The 22,288-nt window shown below is 45.4% G+C and overlaps 1 protein-coding gene across 1 annotated transcript in view; it reads left to right on the top strand.

Moving 5' to 3' along the window:
- Positions 1-22,288, top strand: part of CMYA5 (cardiomyopathy associated 5) — a 101,694-nt gene that overhangs the window by 15,794 nt on the left and 63,612 nt on the right. The window contains exons 7-8 of the mRNA XM_056522980.1: positions 5,613-5,671; positions 17,049-17,144. Of these exons, the coding sequence (XP_056378955.1) occupies positions 5,613-5,671; positions 17,049-17,144 (155 nt within the window). The remainder of the gene's footprint in view (positions 1-5,612; positions 5,672-17,048; positions 17,145-22,288) is intronic.

Genomic DNA, 22,288 nt, shown 5'->3' with positions numbered 1-22,288 from the left:
TTTTTTTCCCATTGAAATAACTTAGTGTATTGGATTACAAAGTATGTCTACTTAAAGTCCTATGAAGGAACATGTCGTCCTGAATTTCCTGGGTTATGAGTAGGATAGGATTACACTGTAAAGGCATATTGTAGATTCATCAAATAAATATTATTTAGGGCTCGTTCACACTGTGGACATTCTGCTGGAGGATTTCCACTTTGGAATTCTGCTTGCAGTATTTCAATGGGATTCTGCTGCTCAGTGCATACTGCAGAATCGGCGCAGCAGAATTCTGTACTGCATTGCTGTCTATGAGATTGTGCATGTCCGTGTGATCCTACTGCCTGTCCTGGTCCTGCGCAGGTGCTAGTCTTAATAATACCTGTTGAGTGACAGCAAGCATGGATCTTGAAAACCATAAAAAACTAATCCACTTGCAGCCTCCTATTACTTTCAAACTTTAAAGGAAAACTTTCAGCAAGTTCACCCACACTAAACCCAATACAAGGGGTTATAGTGTGGGTGAACAGGAGTCTGTAACCTGCTCACTTACTTAGTAAAGTTTTGTTTTGGCCAAGTTTGCTTCCTCTGAAGTGGAGGACACAAACTCGGCCAAAACAAAACTTTACTTAGTGAGCTTGAAACAGACTCCTGTTCACCCACACTATAACCCAATGTATTGGGTTTAGTGTGGGTAACCTTGCTCACAGTTTTCCTTTAACCAGTTCCCATCAGCAGAGATTTTTTTTTCTGTTTTAAATTTTTCTGTTGGGTTTGTTTTTTGCAGGATGACTTTTTTTTTTTTTTTTTTTTAAAGAAACTATTCAGTCTACCATATACTATATAGAAAAACTATTATAGAATGGAAAACAACACAAATTGTTCATCATGCAGTAAAAGTGATGTTAATTGTATTCTGCGAGTCAGTGTGATTACATTGATGTCAAATGTTTTTGTTATTGCTTCACAAATTATTTTTAAGAAGTTTGCTTTGCATTTTCATATTCGTAGACCAATAACTAATTACTGTCTTTGGAACTTGTTTTTTGGGAGATTTTAGGAAGACCAGGACATTGAAGGCAGATGCCAGCCAGATAACACTGTCATTACCTGCTATGTACTGCTGTCTACCTGCTGTGTAAAAATATATAAGCAACAAGAAAGAAATATAGCAAAACAGCTTTAACCCCATGTCAACATTTGATGTAAATGTACGTCAAATATTGACATGGGGTTTAAGCTTTTTTGCTATATTTCTCTCTTGTTGCTTATATATTTTTTACGCGTTCCTTGTAAAGAAAAAAAAACTATACTGAAACATCTTGTCTTATAGCTGTTATTACCAGAAATGTATGACTAAACAGCCAACTGGGTGTTACCAGCCAGGGGCGTGTCCATACACTGTCTGACAATGCCAGGACACACCCCCTAACTGGTAACACACTTGGCCTTCTAGGGAATATATTAATGGGGAACGGCAAAACATAGACTGATATTTTAGGGAAAATGCAAACATTTACTACTACAAACAAAAAAACTGACAAAACAGGACAAACAGACAAACCAGGAGAAGTAACAGGTCCTCTGTAATACCGCTCACAATTAATTTCCCTGAGACACAAATATACTGAAGCCAACTCAGAATCCCCATACTGCAAAGCCAGGGTGCTTACTGAGCAGCTGTGCCTGTATAGATCCTGGAGTAAAATTATTAGTTTCATTTTTTTAATAATACATAGTGATGTAAATTGGTTTAAATATCTGCATTTAGCAGTGTAACTCCTAGCCCAATGAAATTAGAAGGAGCGTTTTGATAAAGCTGAGGTCACAGGCATTGTCTGTCTGCCATCATACCTGAACGCTTCTAAAGCCTTAAAACTTTAGGGGTTAAGCAGGGATCAAGAATCCACTTCTAAATTGACAGCACATAATTTCAGCTTGGACAGAGGCTTAACACTCGGCCAGAAGCATGGCTCTAAATCACTTTTTGCATTATCACAATAAGCTCCCTAACATTGCCCCCAATGCAACGCGTTTGGAAGCCATCTTGAATAGTATTGTGGTAATGTAACATTTACACAACATTTCCCTTCATTCGGTTACATTGCCCCATATGTGGACCATACTGTTACATAAACACAAAGGCAAAAAGGCAGTCCTAGGCAAGTGGGGGAACTTACATTGAAGCTTCATAACCACTTGTGGTAGAGGCTGTGATGCAATGGAATTAACTTAGGGTCTGTTGGCATTAACCCCTTGTATTCATGACGTTAGGACATGGTTTATCCTCAATACCACCTGAAGTGATACCACTGGATCCTGGGCTAGGCACAGGGGCAATAATGACTCAGATGGCAAGTTACGGACAACGGTAGCTTTACTGAGGTTAGACCTGTGGAAAAGTCTATACAGTTCAGCCAGGCCCACGAAGGTGACCAGTGACTTCAGAGACCTTAAGGGCTTGCTGGGACTTGTAGTAGAGGTGGACAATTTAGTGCAGGCCACGTTGACTAGACAGATTACTTTGACTTGACTGACTTGTGAATGACAAGACTGTGACTGTGGCTTACTTGCAGGTTTGTAGCTTGTGGCTGCAGACTGGACTTGAGGCCTCCTATAATTCTGGACACACACTTAGGCATGACTTGACTGGACCTCAGCGAAGACTAAGAGAGCGTGCAGAGGCTCCACCCAGGGCTTATATGGGGGAGGCTCAGGTGTGGTCCCATTGGTCACCCCTAGGTCACCTGGTCACTGATGCCTCCTGGGTAACAATCACATGAGAAATCACATGGTAAACAGTCTTAAAGGTATAACACTCTTACATATATAACATAGGGATTATATACAATTACAATAAACAGATGCTGGGGGGCAGGGGACACATCAGGAGGCTGCCTGACAGGGCAGCTTGGATACAGGATAACACCTTCCATACCGGGCCACCACAAACTCCCCCTCTTAAACACAGCCGTCCTTGGCACCCAGTCCTGGAGGGCGGACGACTAACAGTGGCCACTGGGGCCTAGTGAGAAAAGTTCCTGGGGCATATTGGTGTAAAGTCCTTCACAGGTCTGATTGTGGGAAACAAAACCGAGTCCATATGGTACTATAACACTCACGTTTCTGAAGACAGGAACTCCGGTGTATGTGGATCTGCTGGACCTGTGTGGCAGATGACTCGGACCGTGCCAGGGAATGGAGTCTAAGGTGCCGCTGGTCTTCACCAGAGCCCGCCACAAAGCAGGATGAACTTGCTGCTGCAGGCGACACCCAGGTCGTAACCCCCGGCAACGGCTCGACCACACAGGCGGCTGAGGAGATGCGAAGCACAGAAGGGAGGAGACAACTCGTAGTCAGGATAGCTGTAGGTCAGGGCAGGCAGCACAGTAGCGTAGTCGGGACATAGCAGAAGTTCAGTAGGCAGGCGGCAGAGAAGCAAGGTCAAGGTCACAAGAGCAGGAGATCTGGTACACGGCAAGGCAATACAGAGGAACGCTTTCTCTAGGGCACAAGGCAACAAAGATCCGGCAGAGAACTGAGGAGGGTGGAGGAATTTATCAACAAGACACAGGTGGTTACACTAATGAGCGTACTGGCCCTTTAAATCTTAAAGCTCTGGCGCGCGCGCGCCCTAAGGGACGGGGACACATGCGCCGGAGCAGAGAGGTGGAAGCAGAGGCAGGGGAAACACCCGGAGAGTGACGGACTGGGGCTCGCCCGCAGAGCGAGTCCCAGCCCCGTCGGCAGCAGAAGGTAAGGGGACCATGCGCTCACGGCCAGCGTGTGAGGCCGGAGTGCATAGCGTAACAGGCACTTGACGAAAAATGTCCAAACATGATCTTTGTGGTAAACATGTGGGATTCATTACCTTTGTAACTGCAACTTCAACACAATTACAACACTTGAACACATTTGTGAGGATTGGGCTGCCGGAGGCTATCTACCCAATGCTGGGGTCCCTCGGCACTAACCACTTCTCCCCAGAACTCGATAGGTAATTTTATACTATACAATGAAGTTACCTTTCCATACTCTCTGGCCAGTAGAGTACCCTGTACACGTGGACAAGAAGAAATGTTAGACATATATACATTTGATGATTGTGGACTGGAAGTATACGTTTTGCTACAGTCCTAATCTAGGCATTAAATATGGCTAGACTAAATTAGTTATACTTAGACTAACTATGTGGTACAACTTTATACAATATACTGTGACTTACTCTTTTTACCTAGCTGGTATTTGTCCTTGTGTCGACCTTCGGGACCTGCGCAACACCACAACTGGAGAGTCTGGAACTCTTGCATCTTCTGGAGCTCTTTGGAACTTCTGGAGCTGTGGCTGGCTCTTCCTCAGCGAACTCAGGAGCTAGTATGAGTTCAGCACTAACTAGAACCGGAGTCGCTAGCAGCTGTGCTGGAGGGGCTGGTGACAGAGTTGGTACTCGTGAGACTGGCATATAGGCTGGAGTCAATGGTGACAAGACTGGTACTGGTGTGGACACTTGTGTGGGTTAAACCAGTCCCGGGGTTGGTGAGACACAGAAGATCACAGGCTGACTTGGAAAGAACATGAGGAAATCCATAGAGGGGTGATTCCCTTGCCTGGGACATACTCCCTCGCCAGTCTAACAGCTGGAGGAGGTGGTGCTGGGAGCACTGGTAGATCTTCTTTCAGACATAACTTGATCTGGTTTCGGTGGACAACCGCTGGCTCATGCCCAGGCTTTTGTACCTCATATACATCAGAGTCCGGATAAGGTACGACCGTTACCGTGTATGGTTCTGTCTCCCAAATAGAGTCTAACTTGTGGGTCCTTGGATACTTCCGCAGCCAGACTTTCTCACCCAACTGAAGTGGTTTGGCATAGACATGACAGTTATAGTCCTCCTGTTGTCTCTGCTGGGTCTCGCCCATCTTCTTGCTGACAATTTCCTTGGCCTCTAGGATTCTTCTCTGGTGGTCAGAGACCCACTCCAGGGAGGCTTGCGGAGAGTTGTTGAACAGGACTTGGAGCCCAAATGTTCGGTCTTTAGGCAGCTGCCCATGTCGCCCCATCATCAGGTAGAAAGGGGTGTACCCCGTAGAACAGTGAACTGTGATATTATAGCTCTCGAATAGTTCAGGCAGCAGTGGGGCCACTCTTCTTATCTCGACACAGAAGCTGCTCGCAACATGTGGATAAAGACTTGATTAATGCATCCACAGAGCCCGTTCTCCTGGGGCTTGTAAGCAGTAGTCCAGAGTTTCTTGCAGGCATGGAATTGACACAGCTCTTGGAAGAGTTGTGCCTCAAAGGCCATTCCACGGTCCGTTAGGACAGACTCCGGACACTCAAGGGTTTGCACAAAATTGGAGTAGAACACCTGGGCCACTGTCTTGGCTGTGAGGTCTTTAACGAGAACGACAACCCATTTGGAGTAGTGATCCACCATGGTGACAGCATAAGTGTACGCGGACCAGGTAGGAGACAATTTGACATGGTCTAGCATGACCAACTGGTTAGGCTTTTCACTCTGGATGGATGGAGGGGTGCTCTTGCATTCTTGCGAACATTCTTGGTGACGTTACAGACTGCACATTCACTGCACCATTTCTCAATGTTGCTCTGCATTCCGATCTAATAGAATCTTTGCCTGACAGTAGCTTTGGTCTTGTGGACTCCAAAGTGTCCCGACTGATTATGGTAGGTGTTGAGGACCATCGCCACATCTCTTCGGGGAACCAGAATCTGATAAAGTTGATCACCAGAGACCAGATCCAAAGAATTTCGGTACAACAGTCCTTTGTGCACAAACAGTCACTTCCTCTGTCGCCACAGACGTTTCAGCTCGTAGTCACACTGGGCCCCGGAGTATACTGTTTGGTGCCTTTTTCGCCAGACGCTGTAACGTAGCAGGGGCATTGCACAGCCAAACGGCATACTATTAAACTGGAACAGTGTTGCCAATATCCGCTCGTTAAGTCCAGGATGGAGAAGTAAGCAGCCGACTCGAGGGACCGGCGTGACTCCTCGATACTTGGCAAAGGATAAGCGTCTTTATGTGTGACATTCTTCAGTTTCCTGTAATCAACACAGAAGCGGATGGTTCTGTCTTTCTTCTTGACCAGGACAAGTGCCGCCACCCAGGGGCTCTGACTTTCGTGAATCATGTCTGCCTCCTTCATGTCGGCCAGCATCTTCTTGAATGTGTGACACATGCAAAGCGCGACCTGACGGCGTCTTTCCTTGATAGGTGGGCTATCACCTGTAAGTATTCGGTGCTGTATCAATGAAGTATGCCCAAAGTCTATGGGGTGCTTGCTGAAAGCCTCATGGTACCTATTGGCGACATTGATGATTCCATTGACTTGGTCCCTTGGGGTAGTGTAGTCTCCAACCTGGAGTTGCACCCACCAGGGCTCTGGAGGGCTCACACCGGATCCTTCGGCCACTTGAGCTGCACGCAGCCGAGCCATCAGACATTCTGTCACATTGTTCTTTGACTCTAGGAGGTACAGCTGGGCTGCAGGAGTGTATTTGGGCAATACAGTAGCAGAATCAGATTTACTAACCGCAGCGGGACTCTCCCATTGGTGACAGTGACACGGCTTTTCGCAGCTCGAACAAGAGGATGATCTTTCAATTGCATTAGTTCCAGCAGGGCTTGATAGTCCCTATTCTTGACTCTGGGACGTGCACGACACCAGATGATGGTCTCCGTGTTGGGTTGTAAGGTCACCAACCTGATGTCTTGAACTCGTACTCTGCAGATTTCACATTGCTTGTTGACAAACTTCTGCTCCACCTGTAGAACTTTCAAGTGGCACTGCACAGCCCGCTGGCCTGAAGGGGACAGATGGGGAAGGGAGACAAGCAAGGCATCTAATATTTCAGCGAAACAATGTTTCATAATGTTCATCCCCAATATAAACTCGGCAGACCCCTTATCTGTCACATTAGTTACAATCACCCCCTGCCTGGTAACTACATGCTTTCCCAACTGAATAGTTGGCTCCCAGTATCCATGTCTGGGGACTGGTTGCCCATTACCCACAACTACTCGGAAGTTAACATCATTAGGCTCACACAATAAACTAGCATCCCAATTCTGATAGAAAACACTTTTAGGTATAGTAGACACTTGTTACCCTACATCTATCAACGTCTCCAACGGTATACCTTCTACAACAATTTTTACATAGGGACAGGAGGCGACATAAAGTGAAAGTCCTAATTTAGGTTGTTTGGGGATTGGACCTAATGACTGTTTTCTTGAGGGCCTGTCCTCTACCTCAGGGAAAATCAATTTAAATCTCAGCACTGCATTTTCCAATGTCCTGTCTTGTTACAATAAGTACAAATGGGCCTTTGAGTCCCCGAGGGTCTATTGGGTGGAGGGTTGCGGTAGTTGGGTTTGCAGGGGGTAGGAGCAGGGGCAGGTTTTCTAGGCAAGGGCAGTTCATGGTCAGAGAGAGCAGGCCGGATGGCCAGCTCTGTTATACTTCATGCTCCAGCCACTTGCCCTGGCCATGAGCGCATTGTCCCGTTCTCCTCTGCTGCCGGAGGGGCTGGGATTCGCATTGCGGGACACACCCGCATGCAAATCCCAGCCCATCACATACCTCAGTCCTCCACTGCCTCTTCCTCTGCCTCTCAGCTGCGGCACGTGTGTCCCCGCCTCTTAGGGCACGCACGCCGGAGCTCTGAAATGTAAAGGGCCAGTACGCCCATAATTATGTGTAACACCTGAAGTCTATGTAGTCTATATAGTCCCTGCACCTCCCACTCTTCCCTACTGGATCTTCAGTGCCATTTGCCTGAGATTAAGCATACCTTTTGTCTGTTACCTAGCCCGTGTTCTGACCCTTCCGCTACATTATTGACTACACACCTTTGCCGCCTGTCCCGACCTTCTGCTAAGTCCAACTTCGTCTCAGCCTCATCCAGCTGTACTTTGCCTCGCCCAGCTACCTGTCTGGTCGAGTCGTATCGGGGGTAGCGACCTGGATGTCGCCTGCCACAGCAAGCCCATCCTGCCTTGCGGCGGGCTTTTGTGAAGACCAGCAGCACCTTAGACACCGCTCCCCGATACGGCCTGTGTCATCAGCCACACAGATCAGTGGATCCACATTCTGCAACGTTATAAGCTCCTTTACAGCCTTGTTCAGTTGGTTCAATGTCCTGCCTAACAGTCTGTAAGTCTAAGGCTGCAGCGACTGGCAAAGTAGATGGCACTGGGGCAGGGACTGGTGACGGGGGTGGTATAGGTCTGGATACCGCCCATAGTGGCTCTTGAATGGGTGTAAGGGGTGCACATAGAAACATAGAATGTGTCGGCAGATAAGAACCATTTGGCCCATCTAGTCTGCCCAATAATCTGAATACTATCAATAGTCCCTGGCCCTATCTTATATGAAGGTTAGCCTTATGCTTATCCCATGCATGCACCCGGTTGTAATTCGTCTTGCGACCAGACTTGCGGGCATTAACAGGTTAATACTGATAGCTACTGGCACTGGAGACTTGATACTGACAATCGTTGGTGTTTGTAGAGTCTGCGCTGGAGCTGGTGCTTGACAATAGAAACAAGTGCAGCAGCCGGAGCATCCAATATGGCTGCGCTCAGGGAACTTCCTGTTTTGGTCCGGTCGGCAAAATCTTCCCCTGTGCAACACAGGGAAGCTCTTTGGTTCCTCCTCGCAGCACTGAAGAGGCGTCACCGCTGGGGGCGCCCGCTTGTGCACGTGGGAAACATTGGACCAAATTAACACTTTCAGGTACCACCTCTGTACAGTTTACACAGTTCACAGTAGCAGATAACAGTCTTTTCTTCACCTCTCCCTCTATTTCACAAGCGCCTAGGGTAAAATGCTTTTCACTGGTAAAGTACCGTACACTTTCTGGCACAAATTTGTTTCGCATATGCATGCGATTTTCACTGACAATACTGGACACAGTTCAGACTGGGGGAGGACTTGTCGCATAAGGCACACACCTGTATCCTGTTTGTAGGATGCCAAAAGTTGTGGTAGAGGGTGTGATGCAAAGGGCAGGGGTAGATGGCATTAACCCCTTGTATTTGTGACGCCAGGGCGTGCTTTATCCTCAATACCACCCGAAGCTTTATCCACAATACCACCCGAAGGTATACCGCTGGATCCTGGGCTAGGCACGGGGGCAATAATGACTCCGATGCCAAATTACGGACAACGGTAGCTTTACTGAGTGACAGTCTATACAGTGTAGCCAGGCCCACGGATGTGACCAAGGACTTCAGAGACCTTAAGGGCTTGCTGGGACTTGTAGTAGAGGTGGACAATTTAGTGCAGGCCACATTGACTAGACAGATGACTTTGACTTGATTGACTTGTGACTGACAAGACTGTGACTGTGGCTTACTTGCAGGTTTGTAGCTTGTGGCTGCAGACTGGACTTGAGGCCTCCTATGACTCTGGACACTGGTACCTCCTGGGTGACAATCACATGACAAATCACATGGTAAACAGTCTTAAAGGTATAACACTCTTGCATATATAACATAGGGATAATATACAATTACAATAAACAGATGCGGGGGGGGTCAGGGGACACTGCAGGAGTCTGCCTGACAGGGAAGCAAGGGTATGGGATAACACCTCCCGTACTGGGCCACCACACACCCATGTTCTAGCATGCTGGGTACCGCCAAGTTGATTGTATGCTGGAAATGACATTAATGAAAAGTGAATGTAAGGGAGAAATTGGACATGAGTTATTGAGAATGAGTAAGTGAATTGGACATTTTCTTATCTTTACTAACAGTCTCATCTCTCTTGGCCTGACTTGGTGGTGTTAAGGATTGTCCAAGGGTGAGGCTTTCAAATGTGATTGACTGTGCTGTTATATATTGCTAAGTGTAGACATAAGAAAATATACACCTGACAGGATGTTGGTATAACTCTCTCTTAGCAGGAAACTCAGCTGTTCCCCAAAAGAGTTCTGTTTAATTCAGGAAGTACATTTAGTTTTTATATTTGACAAAGATGGGGGTTTAGTTATGACGTCAGAATCAGCATGTTACATTTTGATTGGTTGTTTGATTATTGTGTCTGTATATATTAGCATATCTAGTGTCCATTAATTTCTTGGCAGAAGTTTCTCTACTGGGAAATTCCAGAGTTCTCTGTTCGTCAGATATTTTGTCTTTCTACTCCTGCGTGGAGTCATCCCAAGGCCTCTATCATAGTCACGAGCAGATAGCAAGCTGATGTATATTGGTTAAAGGGTATGTAAAATATATATATATTTCCAGCAGCAATGGCATATTAGTATTAATATATTGATCAGTCATTAGAAACATAAGGGTCATCCCTATCAATGGCCCCAATGGTACTTATCTGCCAACACAATCTATGTTTCCTACCTCTTGTTGGTGTAAAATTATTTTTTAATGCTGTCTTAAAGAAGCATTCTGGGAATGGCTTTAATTATTATTATTATTATTATTATTATTATTATTATTTTTGCTTATATAGTGCAGCATATAAAAGAATAATGTAGAGGTTCTTGTGTAAGCCTTGTGCCTACCAATTTACTTGATATGGTATGTATGAGTTTTGAGCTATGATTAATTCTTATTGCAAAGCAAATCTGAAATTGTAATGCTTCATACATTTTCCATGAATTATATGGCTCTGAAAAGAGAAGGGGAGGATTGATCAATTCACCTAACAAGACCAACTCATTAACCTGGCTAGACTTCCAGAAACTACAAGCCTAAACAGCTGAGCAAGCTATGTTCATAAGTGGGTTGGTGTCAGTTCACACTTCATGCAGTTTTCATCCTTTTTCGCACTGCGGTTTTAGAATTTTGCCATGAGGTGCAGGTTATTTGACCTATAATCAAATTCTTACAGCATTTTACCTATTTTTGCTGCAATTTTCCAAAATGGTGGTAAAAATGACAAGTTTTTCAGTGATTTGCTAAATTGTTTTAAAATAGTACCATTTTTGCCACAATGTTGGGAAATACACAGCAAAAAAAAATAAATAATTGAAAAAGAGGTGTATAACTACTATATATGCTGATCCGATAAAGATAGCAGCACTATACAGAAAAAGCTGGAGGGGAGGTGTATAACTATTATATATCCTAATCCCATAAAGATAGCAGCAGCAGTATACAGATAGAGCTGGAGGGAAGGTATATAGCGACCATACTTCCTGATCCTATAAAGATAGCAGCAGCAGTATACACATAGAGCTGGAGGGGAGGTATATAGTTACTAAATTTCCTGATTCCATATAGATAGCAACTGTAGTATATGGAAAAAGCTGGCGAGGAGTAGTGTAGAACTACTTTATATCCTGATCCCATAGAGATTGCAGCAACAGTATAGAGTTGGAGGGGAGGTGTATAACTACTATATATTCTGATCCCATAGAGATAGCAGCAGCAGTATACGGATAGAACCTTTGGGGAAGTGTATAACTAATACAGTATATCTTCTAATACCATCATAGGCGTGCGCACGGGGTGTGCCGGGTGTGCACAGGCACACCCTAATCCCCGCGGCCGTGGCCCGCTGCTGCAGGACTTTATTTTTTTTTTCTCCCTACTAAACCCCAGCCCCACCGGACATCCCCGACAGTCACATTCATACATGATGGGGATGTAGTCCTGAGCTGTGAGCCTACATAATGTAGGCTCACAGTTCAGGACTACATCCCCATCATGTATGGCAGCAGGCAGCAGGGATAGAGCGGCCGGAGCCGCAAATAAAAAAAAAAAATGCATTTTTAAACATCCGGTGTGCCCTGAAAGAATTTCAGGGCACACCGGATGTTTAAAGATGCTTTTTTTTTTAATTTGCGGAATTTGCGGCTCTATCCCCTGTCCTCCGGGCCGCTCTATCCCCTGTCCTCCGGGCCGCTCTATCCCCTGTCCTCAGGCCGCTCTATCCCCCGTCCTCCGGGCCGCTCTATCCTCCTGTCCTCCGGCCGCTCTATCCCCCCTTCCTCTGGGACACTCTTTTCCCCTTCCTCCGGGCCGCTCCTCCCCCTTCCCCGGCCGCGCACACTGCTGCGCTAACTGCAGACGCAGGGGCTGCCCCGCAGCTGCGCACGTCTGCCTCCACCTCCTGAGATGCTCCTGGCCGCAACTCCTGGCACCGAGTGTCCATTCCTCGGCATGAGGAAGAAGTGGGCGATGGTGCAAAGTGTGCGGCAGATAGGAGTGGACGTGCCCGTTCTCTGACCCCAACATGGCTGCCGCAGGTAAGAAATGTGCAAAGACCGAGGACGGGAGGGGGGTGGGATGTATGATGTGTGTAATATGTATGTATGGTGTGTGTAATATGTATGGTGTGTATTATGTGTATGTATGTATGATGTGTGTAATATGTATGTATGGTGTGTATTATGTGTATGTATGTATGATGTGTGCAATATGTATGTATGGTGTGTATTATGTATGTATTATGTATGTATTATATATGTATGATGTGTGCATGTGTATATTATGTATGTATGTATTATATATGTATAATGTTTGTATTTATGCATTATGTATGTATAATATATATATACACACATAAAGCATAAATACAAACATCATACATATATAATACATACATACATAATATACACATGCACACATCATACATATATAATACATACATAATACATATGCACACCATACATAATACATACACAAATCCATAATATATACACACATACACATCATACATAAATACATCATACATACACACATCATACATACAGTACATACATACCATATACATATGTTATGTATGTACTGTATGTTATGTATGTATGATGTATTTATGTATGATGTGTATATGTATATATTATGGATTTGTGTATGTATTATGTATGGTGTGCGTATGTATGTATGATGCATGCATGTATTATATATGTATGATGTATGAATGTGTGTGTGTATATATATATATATATATATATATATATATATGTGTGTGTGTGTGTAGGTTATGCATGTATGATGTGTGTATGTATTATATATGTATGATGTTTGTATGCATATAGTATGTATTTATGCATTATGTATGTATGTATGTGTGTATGTATATATGTATTATGAATCAGAACAAAAGAAAAAAGAAAGTTTCCTCCAGCTCTTCCAAGGATAACGGTGCTTGTAGTATTAAACCATCAAACCTTTAACCCCTTAAGGACTCAGCCCATTTTGGCCTTAAGGACTCAGACAATTTTATTTTTACATTTTCATTTTTTCCTCCTCGCCTTCTAAAAATCATAACTCTTTTATATTTTCATCCACAGACTAGTATGAGGGCTTGTTTTTTGCGCGACCAGTTGTCCTTTGTAATGACATAACTCATTATATCATAAAATGTATGGCGCAACCAAAAAACACTATTTTTTGGGGAAATTAAAACGAAAAACGCAATTTTGTTAATTTTGGAAGGTTTTGTTTTCACGCCATACAATTTATGGTAAAAATGACGTGTGTTATTTATTCTGAGGGTCAATACGATTAAAATGATACCCATTATTATATACTTTTATATTATTGTTGTGCTTAAAAAAAATCACAAACTTTTTAACCAAATTAGTACGTTTATAATCCCTTTATTTTGATGACCTCTAACTTTTTTATTTTTCCGTATAAGTGGCGGTATGGGGGCTCATTTTTTGCGCCATGATCTGTACTTTTTTTTGATACCACATTTGCATATAAAAAACTTTTAATATATTTTTTATAATTTTTTTTTAATAAAATGTATTAAAAAAGTAGGAATTTTGGACTTTTTTTTATTTTTTTTCGTTCACGCCGTTCACCGTACGGGATCATTAACATTTTATTTTAATAGTTCGGACATTTACGCACGCGGCGATACCAAATATGTCTATAAAAAATGTTTTTTACGCTTTTTGGGGGTAAAATAGGAAAAAACGGACGTTTTACTTTTTTATTGGGGGAGGGGATTTTTCACTTTTTTTTTACTTTTACTTTTACATTTTTTTACATTTTTTTTTACACTTGAATAGTCCCCATAGGGGACTATTCATAGCAATACCATGATTGCTAATACTGATCTGTTCTATGTATAGGACATAGAACAGATCAGTATTATCGGTCATCTCCTGCTCTGGTCTGCTCGATCACAGACCAGAGCAGGAGACGCCGGGAGCCGCACGGAGGAAGGAGAGGAGACCTCCGTCCGGCGTTCTGAATGATCGGATCCCCGCAGCAGCGCTGCGGGCGATCCGATCGTTCATTTAAATCGCGAACTGCCGCAGATGCCGGGATCTGTATTGATCCCGGCACCTGAGGGGTTAATGGCGGACGCCCGCGAGATCGCGGGCGTCGGCCATTGCCGGCAGGTCCCTGGCTGCGATCAGCAGCCGGGATCAGCCCCGCATGACACGGGCATCGCTCCGATGCCCGCGGTTATGCTTAGGACGTAAATGTACGTCCTGGTGCGTTAAGTACCACCTCACCAGGACGTACATTTACGTCCTGCGTCCTTAAGGGGTTAATCTGTATACATTAAAAATAGAAAAAGGTGACATCATAAAAGAGAAGTGAAACTCCAGTGCGTTTTGGGCTACATATAGCCATGATTAAGAGCTACATTTTGCTCAAAACGTGTTGGAGTTTCACTTCTCTTTAATGATTGATGTCACCTTTTTCTATTTTTAATGTATACAGATTAAAGGTTTGATGTTTTAATACTACAAGCACCTTGAAACAGGCAACTTTCTTTTTTCCTTTGTTCTGATACACGGGACACGGCCCACTCTCTGCAGTCCGTGCTCTTCTACCAGCAAAAATACTAAAAACGACTACAGCACCGACCTGGTAGCTGAAATAAAATTTTTTTTATGTATTATGTATATATTTTATATTATGTATGTATTATGTGCCCAATCCCCCGCACAGCACCCATAGCACCCCTCAAACACACAGCACCCCTCAAACACACACACACACCACCACCACACTCACGCACACACACAGCACCCCCCCACACTCACGCACACACACACACAGCACCCCTCAAACACACACACAGCACCCCTCAAACACACACACAGCACCCCTCAAACACACACACACAGCACCCCCCCCCCCCACACTCACACACAGCACCTCACACATACACACACAACACCCCCAGTGCAACATAATGGGAGTTGTAGTTTTGGTCACCATGTATTGTATCAGGGCATGCTGGGAATTGTAGTTGGTAACTGAAAATCCCAGCATTGCATTCCTTGAAGGAATGCAATGCTGGGAGGTGCAGTTACCAACTACAATTCCCAGCATGCCCTGATACAATCTATGATGACCAAAACTACAACTCCACACATCTTGCACTATATAGGAGTACAATTTAGATTATGGTGTAACATGCTGGGAGTCCTAGTTTGTGGTCAGCTGCAGACCCAAAACTCCTCCAAGCTTGCTGGGTGCCGCATCACTTTTTCAACCAATCTGGTGCAAAAAAAAATTCTATTTGGAATATTCCCCCCTCTGTGCCCCCATCTTATAGTAAAATCGTTCTTCTGTTTGCCAAGTAAAGAAAAACATGAGTTTTACCATTCAACTTACTATTTTTTTTTCAAATCCACATCAAATGCCTCCCTATAAACACCAGCAAACATACACACAAGTGGGAGGTCTAGTCAGGGCTGGTGCATGGATTTTTGACACTCTAGGCAAAACCTAATTTTGACAACCCTTTGGCTCCGCCCATTGAACCCCTTGGCAAATATAAGATCAGGGGTAGAATTAGTCCCGCAAGCCTCATGGTAAATTCTAGACTTGTCCTCCTCCCTACAATTATAACTATACTGCACCTAATGTGGGGGAACTATATTGCACCTAATGTGGGGGAACTGTACTGCACCTAATGTGGGGGAACTATATTGCACCTAATGTGGGGGATCTGTATTGCACCTAATGTGGGGAACTATATTGCACCTAATGTGGGGGAACTATATTGCACCTAATGTGGGGGAACTGTACTGCACCTAATGTGGGGGAACTGTGCTGCACCTAATGTGGAGGAACTGTGCTACTAACCTAATGTGGGGGAACTATACTACTAACCTAATGTGGGGGAACTATACTACCACCTAATGTGGGGGAACTATACTGCCAACCTAATGTGGGGGAACTGTACTACTAACCTAATGTGGGGGAACTGTACTGCCAACCTAATGTGGGGGAACTATGCTGCCAACCTAATGTGGGGGAACTATACAAAAATATAAAATTGTACTATTCTGATCCCTATAGCACTTTTATTTTTCTGTATATGGGGATGTGAGGGTCATTTTTAGCGCTGTGATTTGTAGTTTTTATCGGTACCATTTTTTTTATTTTTTTTTGCTTTTTAGATATTTTTTATGGTATTTGAAGTGACCAAAAATGTGCTAATCTGATTAGTGCACTATTACAACTTTCTGGACCCCACTTCTGATTTTGCCCAGGGCCATGCTAAGCCTAAAACCGGCCCTGGATCCAATCCTCCTACACTATGCAAGCAAGAGTGTGTGTGTGTATATGTATGTATATATGTGTATATATATATATATATATATATATATATATATATATATATATACACACATAAACACGCGTGAGCGGAGTGAGTTTGTGCTTTAGGGTGCACACCCTAATGCAGTAGGCTGCGCACGCCTATGAATACCATAGAGATAGCAGCAGAAGCCTACAGATGAAGATGGGAGGAATGGGGAGTAGTGGAGAGGGGTCTGCAAGCTATTAGGAGGGGATCTGGTAAGTGATGATGTCATCCTGTAGTTCACAGGTAGTCAGACCCAGATCTGACATCCTATGAGACATTATAAGCACAGTAACTTTGTGAGAGTCAGACTAGTCATGACCAAATTAGAGTAATAAAACACATGAATGCCGCTGTGGTTGTATTAAACAAATGGCGCTGTAGGACTAGCGATGGCGAGGGTGCATGATATGGGTAAACAAAAAACAAAAACTGATTCGGGTGGCGCACATAGAAACCTGATGAAAAAATATTGTAGTTACCATAATGTAATGCTATATTTGCAGAGTAACCTGGAGTATCAACTGGAGAAACTGCAGGAAAAATCACTGAAAACTGAAGATTTTGTTACTAGAGTAGAGGCGTTGTTTAATGATGTTGAAGTAAGTATTTCTCTTATATCATTCTCATCTTTATGAAAGTCATTGAACTTTTCATGTAGGTACTATCATATATGTTTGATTGATGGATGCAATCTTGGGTTGTCCACCTTGGCCTAGCCTAGCCAAGGTGGATGAAAATGGAGAATCACCTATAAGTAGAGAGTACCGAATATACAGCTAGTTAAAGGGGTATTCAAGGAAAAAAACTTTTTTTTTTTTTTTTACATCAACTGACTCCAGAAAGTTAAACAGATTTGTAAGTTAGAACAATGTAGAAAAAAACGCACTCACCCGATCATCGTGCACTGGTAACTTTTATTCCGTGAAACATAAAACGTAGAACACAGAGGACAGGCAGTCGGCAGGAACGCTGGGGAACACGAGGTGCAGTTACAGCTGTTTCACGGGAACACAGCCCGCTCCCGTGAGCAGCCTAGCCACCTCCAACCCTGCCACTATAATTAATTTAACAGACTTAGTCCTGAATGATGATGCTATTTCCTTATTACAAAAGGGTTTAACTTACTGTCCGACAAATGACTTTGATTTGGTGTCCTTTGAAATAGATTTGTTTAAGAGCATGCGTAAATTGAATCTCAAGAGAGTTTTCTCAAGTAAAGATACTAGTGCACCCAAAAGAGAGGGAGATACCCCAATACAGATAAGTCCCCTAGGGTTTAGTCCCCTCATCAGTCCGAGCATTTCCGAAAATGAATGCCTATTAGCTTTAACAGAATTATTGGGGGAGAATGATGGTTGTGTAGGGGAAACTCCCATAGGTGATGCAACGTCAAGAAACTCCTTAAATTATGGCTACTTTTCTGGTGGAGTCAAATCCACATATAATTCCCCTATAGCACCGGGCAGCAACTTAGACATATTCCAACAAAAAGTCATGGAGGACGTAAAGGCACTCATATACCCGTAAGATAGCCCTAATCTTACAGTTAAAGAGAAGGAAGCTCTAAAATGGCTAAAAGCACAGAAAGGGATTATTATTAAAAAATCTTACAAAGGGGGCAATATCGTGCTGATGCGGGAAAGTTATTATTTGTCCGAAGCCAACCGACAATTATCCAATAAAAACAACTATGAGGTTCTGTCCACTAACCCTATACCGAGACTCTCCTCACGTCTACAGTCCTTTTTACGGAGGGCTGTGGAGGTGGGGACAATCTCGAATTCCACCGCTATAAAATTGTTCCCTACTACACCAACATATCCTGGGTGGTATTTTCTGCCGAAGATACACAAAACATTAGAGACCCCACCCGGAAGACCTATCGTCTCCGGTGTGGGGTCTCTAATGGAACCCCTTTCAAAGTATATTGACTGGGTTTAACATCCTATTTTGAAAGAAATCCCACATATGGTCAAGGACACCAACCATTTCCTAGAAACCCTGAAAGATATACAATGGCAACCCAGCTATATGCTGGGAGCCATTGATATTGAAAGTTTGTATACAAACATTGACACAAACATAGCAATTCAGTGTGTGAGGGAATTGTTGGTGTCCTCCAATAAAAGTGAGTATTTTATCAAGTTCATTTGTGAAGCCTTAAATCTTATTCTTACTAACAATGTATTCCAATTTAACAACATGTGGTATACACAAAAGAGTGGTGTTGCCATGGGTACACCAGTAGCTTGTACCCTGGCAAACATATATGTAGCCTTTTTGGAAAAAAGATGGATTTTCTCAGAAGTTAACCCCTTCAGAAAACTCATTGGTAGCTATGTGAGATTCGTAGACGATGTCCTAATAACCTGGATGGGTACTGAAGCGGAGTTTACGAATTTCATCACATGGCTGAACACTAACAACATGTGTCTAAATTTCACAAGTAACATCAGCAAAGAAAAAATAGAGTCCTTGTAAGAGTAAGCGAAAATAAATTGTGCACAGAGGGGTACCGAAAACCTACGGCAGGTAATTCCCTCCTACATTATAGGAGTTATCACCCAAGCCATGTTAAGTTCGCTATCCCTTACAGACAATTCCTTCGCTTGCGAAGAATTAATGATACACAGAGCAGCTTAAAGAAACAAGCCAGGGAACTCACTTTGCGTTTATTAGAAAGAGGATATCCATCCTCGGTCCTGCAGATAGCGTATGAAAGAGCAAATAGACAAAATAGGAATTCCCTCCTGCAGAACTGTGGTTTACATAACTCTAAAAAAAAGCAAACAATAATCGGAGATTTTGCTTTACGTTCATGCACAGCCCGATGGCTGAGAAAATAAAGCAAAGTATCTATAAACATTGGTATTTAATCCAAAGTGATCCGATCCTATCTGAACTAGGGATCGACCGATTATCGGTATGGCCGATACTATCGGCCGATAATCACGATTTTGGGCATTATTGGTATCGGCAATTACCTTGCCGATAAGCCGATAATGCCCCGCACCGCCCCCCCCCCGACCCGCCGCACCGCACCACGACCGCACCCCCCCCCGACCCACCGCGTCGCACCCCCCACCGTAGTGCTGGGCGGTATACCGATATGGATTTTTGCCCATACCGCTATACCGGTTGGGCCCCTCCCCCACCCTCCGAGTCAATAAAAAGAATTTAACTTACCTGTAATGGGGGTGGTCCGGGCCATCCATCCTTCCTTCCTGTAGTGTCCGGCGGCATTCCGGGTGGAGGGTGAACCGGTCCGGGCTGTCCTTCTCCGGGGGTCATCTTCTCCACTCCGGGCAGGCTCCGGCCTAGTACGCTGCATAGACGCCGCTACGCCGTGACGTCAGGTGCGTCGCTGCGCACGGGCGTCACTGCGCAGCGGCGTCTATGCAGCGTACTAGGCCGGAGCCTTCCCGGAGTGGAGAAGATGACCCCCGGAGAAGAAGGACAGCCCGGACCGGTTCACCCTCCACCCGGAATGCCGCCGGACACTACTGGAAGGATGGATGGCCCGGACCACCCTGACAGGTAGGGGGAGAGAAGCGGGTGGCGGCGGCGGCCTATGGCACTGCAAAAGCCACTGCAGTGCATTGATTTAAAGCGCACGCTTTAAATCAATTATCTGCAGCGGTGTCAAGGGGGGATAAATAGCCGATAACTTATACTAAGTTACTAATATCGGTATAAGTTATCGGCTATCGGCCCCAGCCTCCACCGATTATCGGTATCGGTATTGTTACGCCGAGCGCTCCGGGTCCCCGCTCCTCCCCGGAGCGCTCGCTTCACTCCCTCCGCTGCAGCGCTCCGGTCACGTCCTCTGACCCGGGGCGCTGCGATCCTGCTGCCAGCCGGGATGCGATTCGCGATGCGGGTAGCGCCCGCTCGCGATGCGCACCCCGGCTCCCCTACCTGACTCGCTCCCCGTCTGTTCTGTCCCGGCGCGCGCGGCCCCGCTCCCTAGGGCGCGCGCGCGCCGGGTCTCTGCGATTTAAAGGGCCACTGCGCCGCTGATTGGCGCAGTGGTTCCAATTAGGGTTTTCACCTGTGCACTTCCCTATATTACCTCACTTCCCTTGCACTCCCTTGCCGGATCTTGTTGCCTTAGTGCCAGTGAAAGCGTTCCTTGTGTGTTCCTTGCCTGTGTTTCCAGACCTTCTGCCGTTGCCCCTGACTACGATCCTTGCTGCCTGCCCCGACCTTCTGCTACGTCCGACCTTGCTTCTGCCTACTCCCTTGTACCGCGCCTATCTTCAGCAGCCAGAGAGGTGAGCCGTTGCTAGTGGATACGACCTGGTCACTACCGCCGCAGCAAGACCATCCCGCTTTGCGGCGGGCTCTGGTGAAAACCAGTAGTGGCTTAGAACCGGTCCACTAGCACGGTCCACGCCAATCCCTCTCTGGCACAGAGGGTCCACTACCTGCCAGCCGGCATCGTGACAGTAGATCCGGCCATGGATCCCGCTGAAGTTCCTCTGCCAGTTGTCGCTGACCTCACCACGGTGGTCGCCCAGCAGTCACAACAGATAGCGCAACAAGGCCAACAGCTGTCTCAACTGACCGTTATGCTACAACAGTTGCTACCACAGCTTCAGCAGTCATCTCCTCCGCCAGCTCCTGCACCTCCTCCGCAGCGAGTGGCCGCTCCTGGGATACGCTTATCCTTGCCGGATAAATTTGATGGGGACTCTAAGTTTTGCCGTGGCTTTCTTTCCCAATGTTCCCTGCATCTGGAGATGATGTCGGACCTGTTTCCCACTGAAAGGTCCAAGGTGGCTTTCGTAGTCAGTCTTCTGTCCGGAAAAGCCCTGTCATGGGCCACACCGCTCTGGGACCGCAATGACCCCGTCACTGCCTCTGTACACTCCTTCTTCTCGGAAATCCGAAGTGTCTTTGAGGAACCTGCCCGAGCCTCTTCTGCTGAGACTGCCCTGTTGAACCTGGTCCAGGGTAATTCTTCCGTTGGCGAGTATGCCGTACAATTCCGTACACTTGCTTCAGAATTGTCCTGGAATAATGAGGCCCTCTGCGCGACCTTCAAAAAAGGCCTATCCAGCAACATTAAAGATGTTCTGGCCGCACGAGAAATTCCTGCTAATCTACATGAACTTATTCACCTAGCCACTCGCATTGACATGCGTTTTTCTGAAAGGCGTCAGGAACTCCGCCAAGATATGGACTCTGTTCGCACGAGGCGTTTCGTCTCCTCGGCTCCTCTCTCCTCTGGTCCCCTGCAATCTGTTCCTGTGCCTCCCGCCGTGGAGGCTATGCAGGTCGACCGGTCTCGCCTGACACCTCAAGAGAGGACACGACGCCGTATGGAGAACCTCTGCCTGTACTGTGCTAGTACCGAACACTTCCTGAGGGATTGTCCTATCCGTCCTCCCCGCCTGGAAAGACGTACGCTGACTCCGCACAAAGGTGAGACAGTCCTTGATGTCTACTCTGCTTCTCCACGTCTTACTGTGCCTGTGCGGATGTCTGCCTCTGCCTTCTCCTTCTCTACAGTGGCCTTCTTGGACTCTGGATCTGCAGGAAATTTTATTTTGGCCTCTCTCGTCAACAGGTTCAACATCCCAGTGACCAGTCTCGCCAGACCCCTCTACATCAATTGTGTAAATAATGAAAGATTGGACTGTACCATACGTTTCCGCACGGAGCCCCTTCTTATGAGCATCGGATCTCATCATGAGAGGATTGAACTTTTGGTCCTCCCCAATTGCACCTCGGAGATTCT

Source organism: Hyla sarda, chromosome 1 (genome assembly GCF_029499605.1).
Source record: "Hyla sarda isolate aHylSar1 chromosome 1, aHylSar1.hap1, whole genome shotgun sequence".
NCBI classification, from domain to species: domain Eukaryota; kingdom Metazoa; phylum Chordata; class Amphibia; order Anura; family Hylidae; genus Hyla; species Hyla sarda.
The sequence above is the reverse complement of the archived record's forward strand: the minus strand, read 5'-3'. Positions and strand labels throughout refer to the sequence as shown.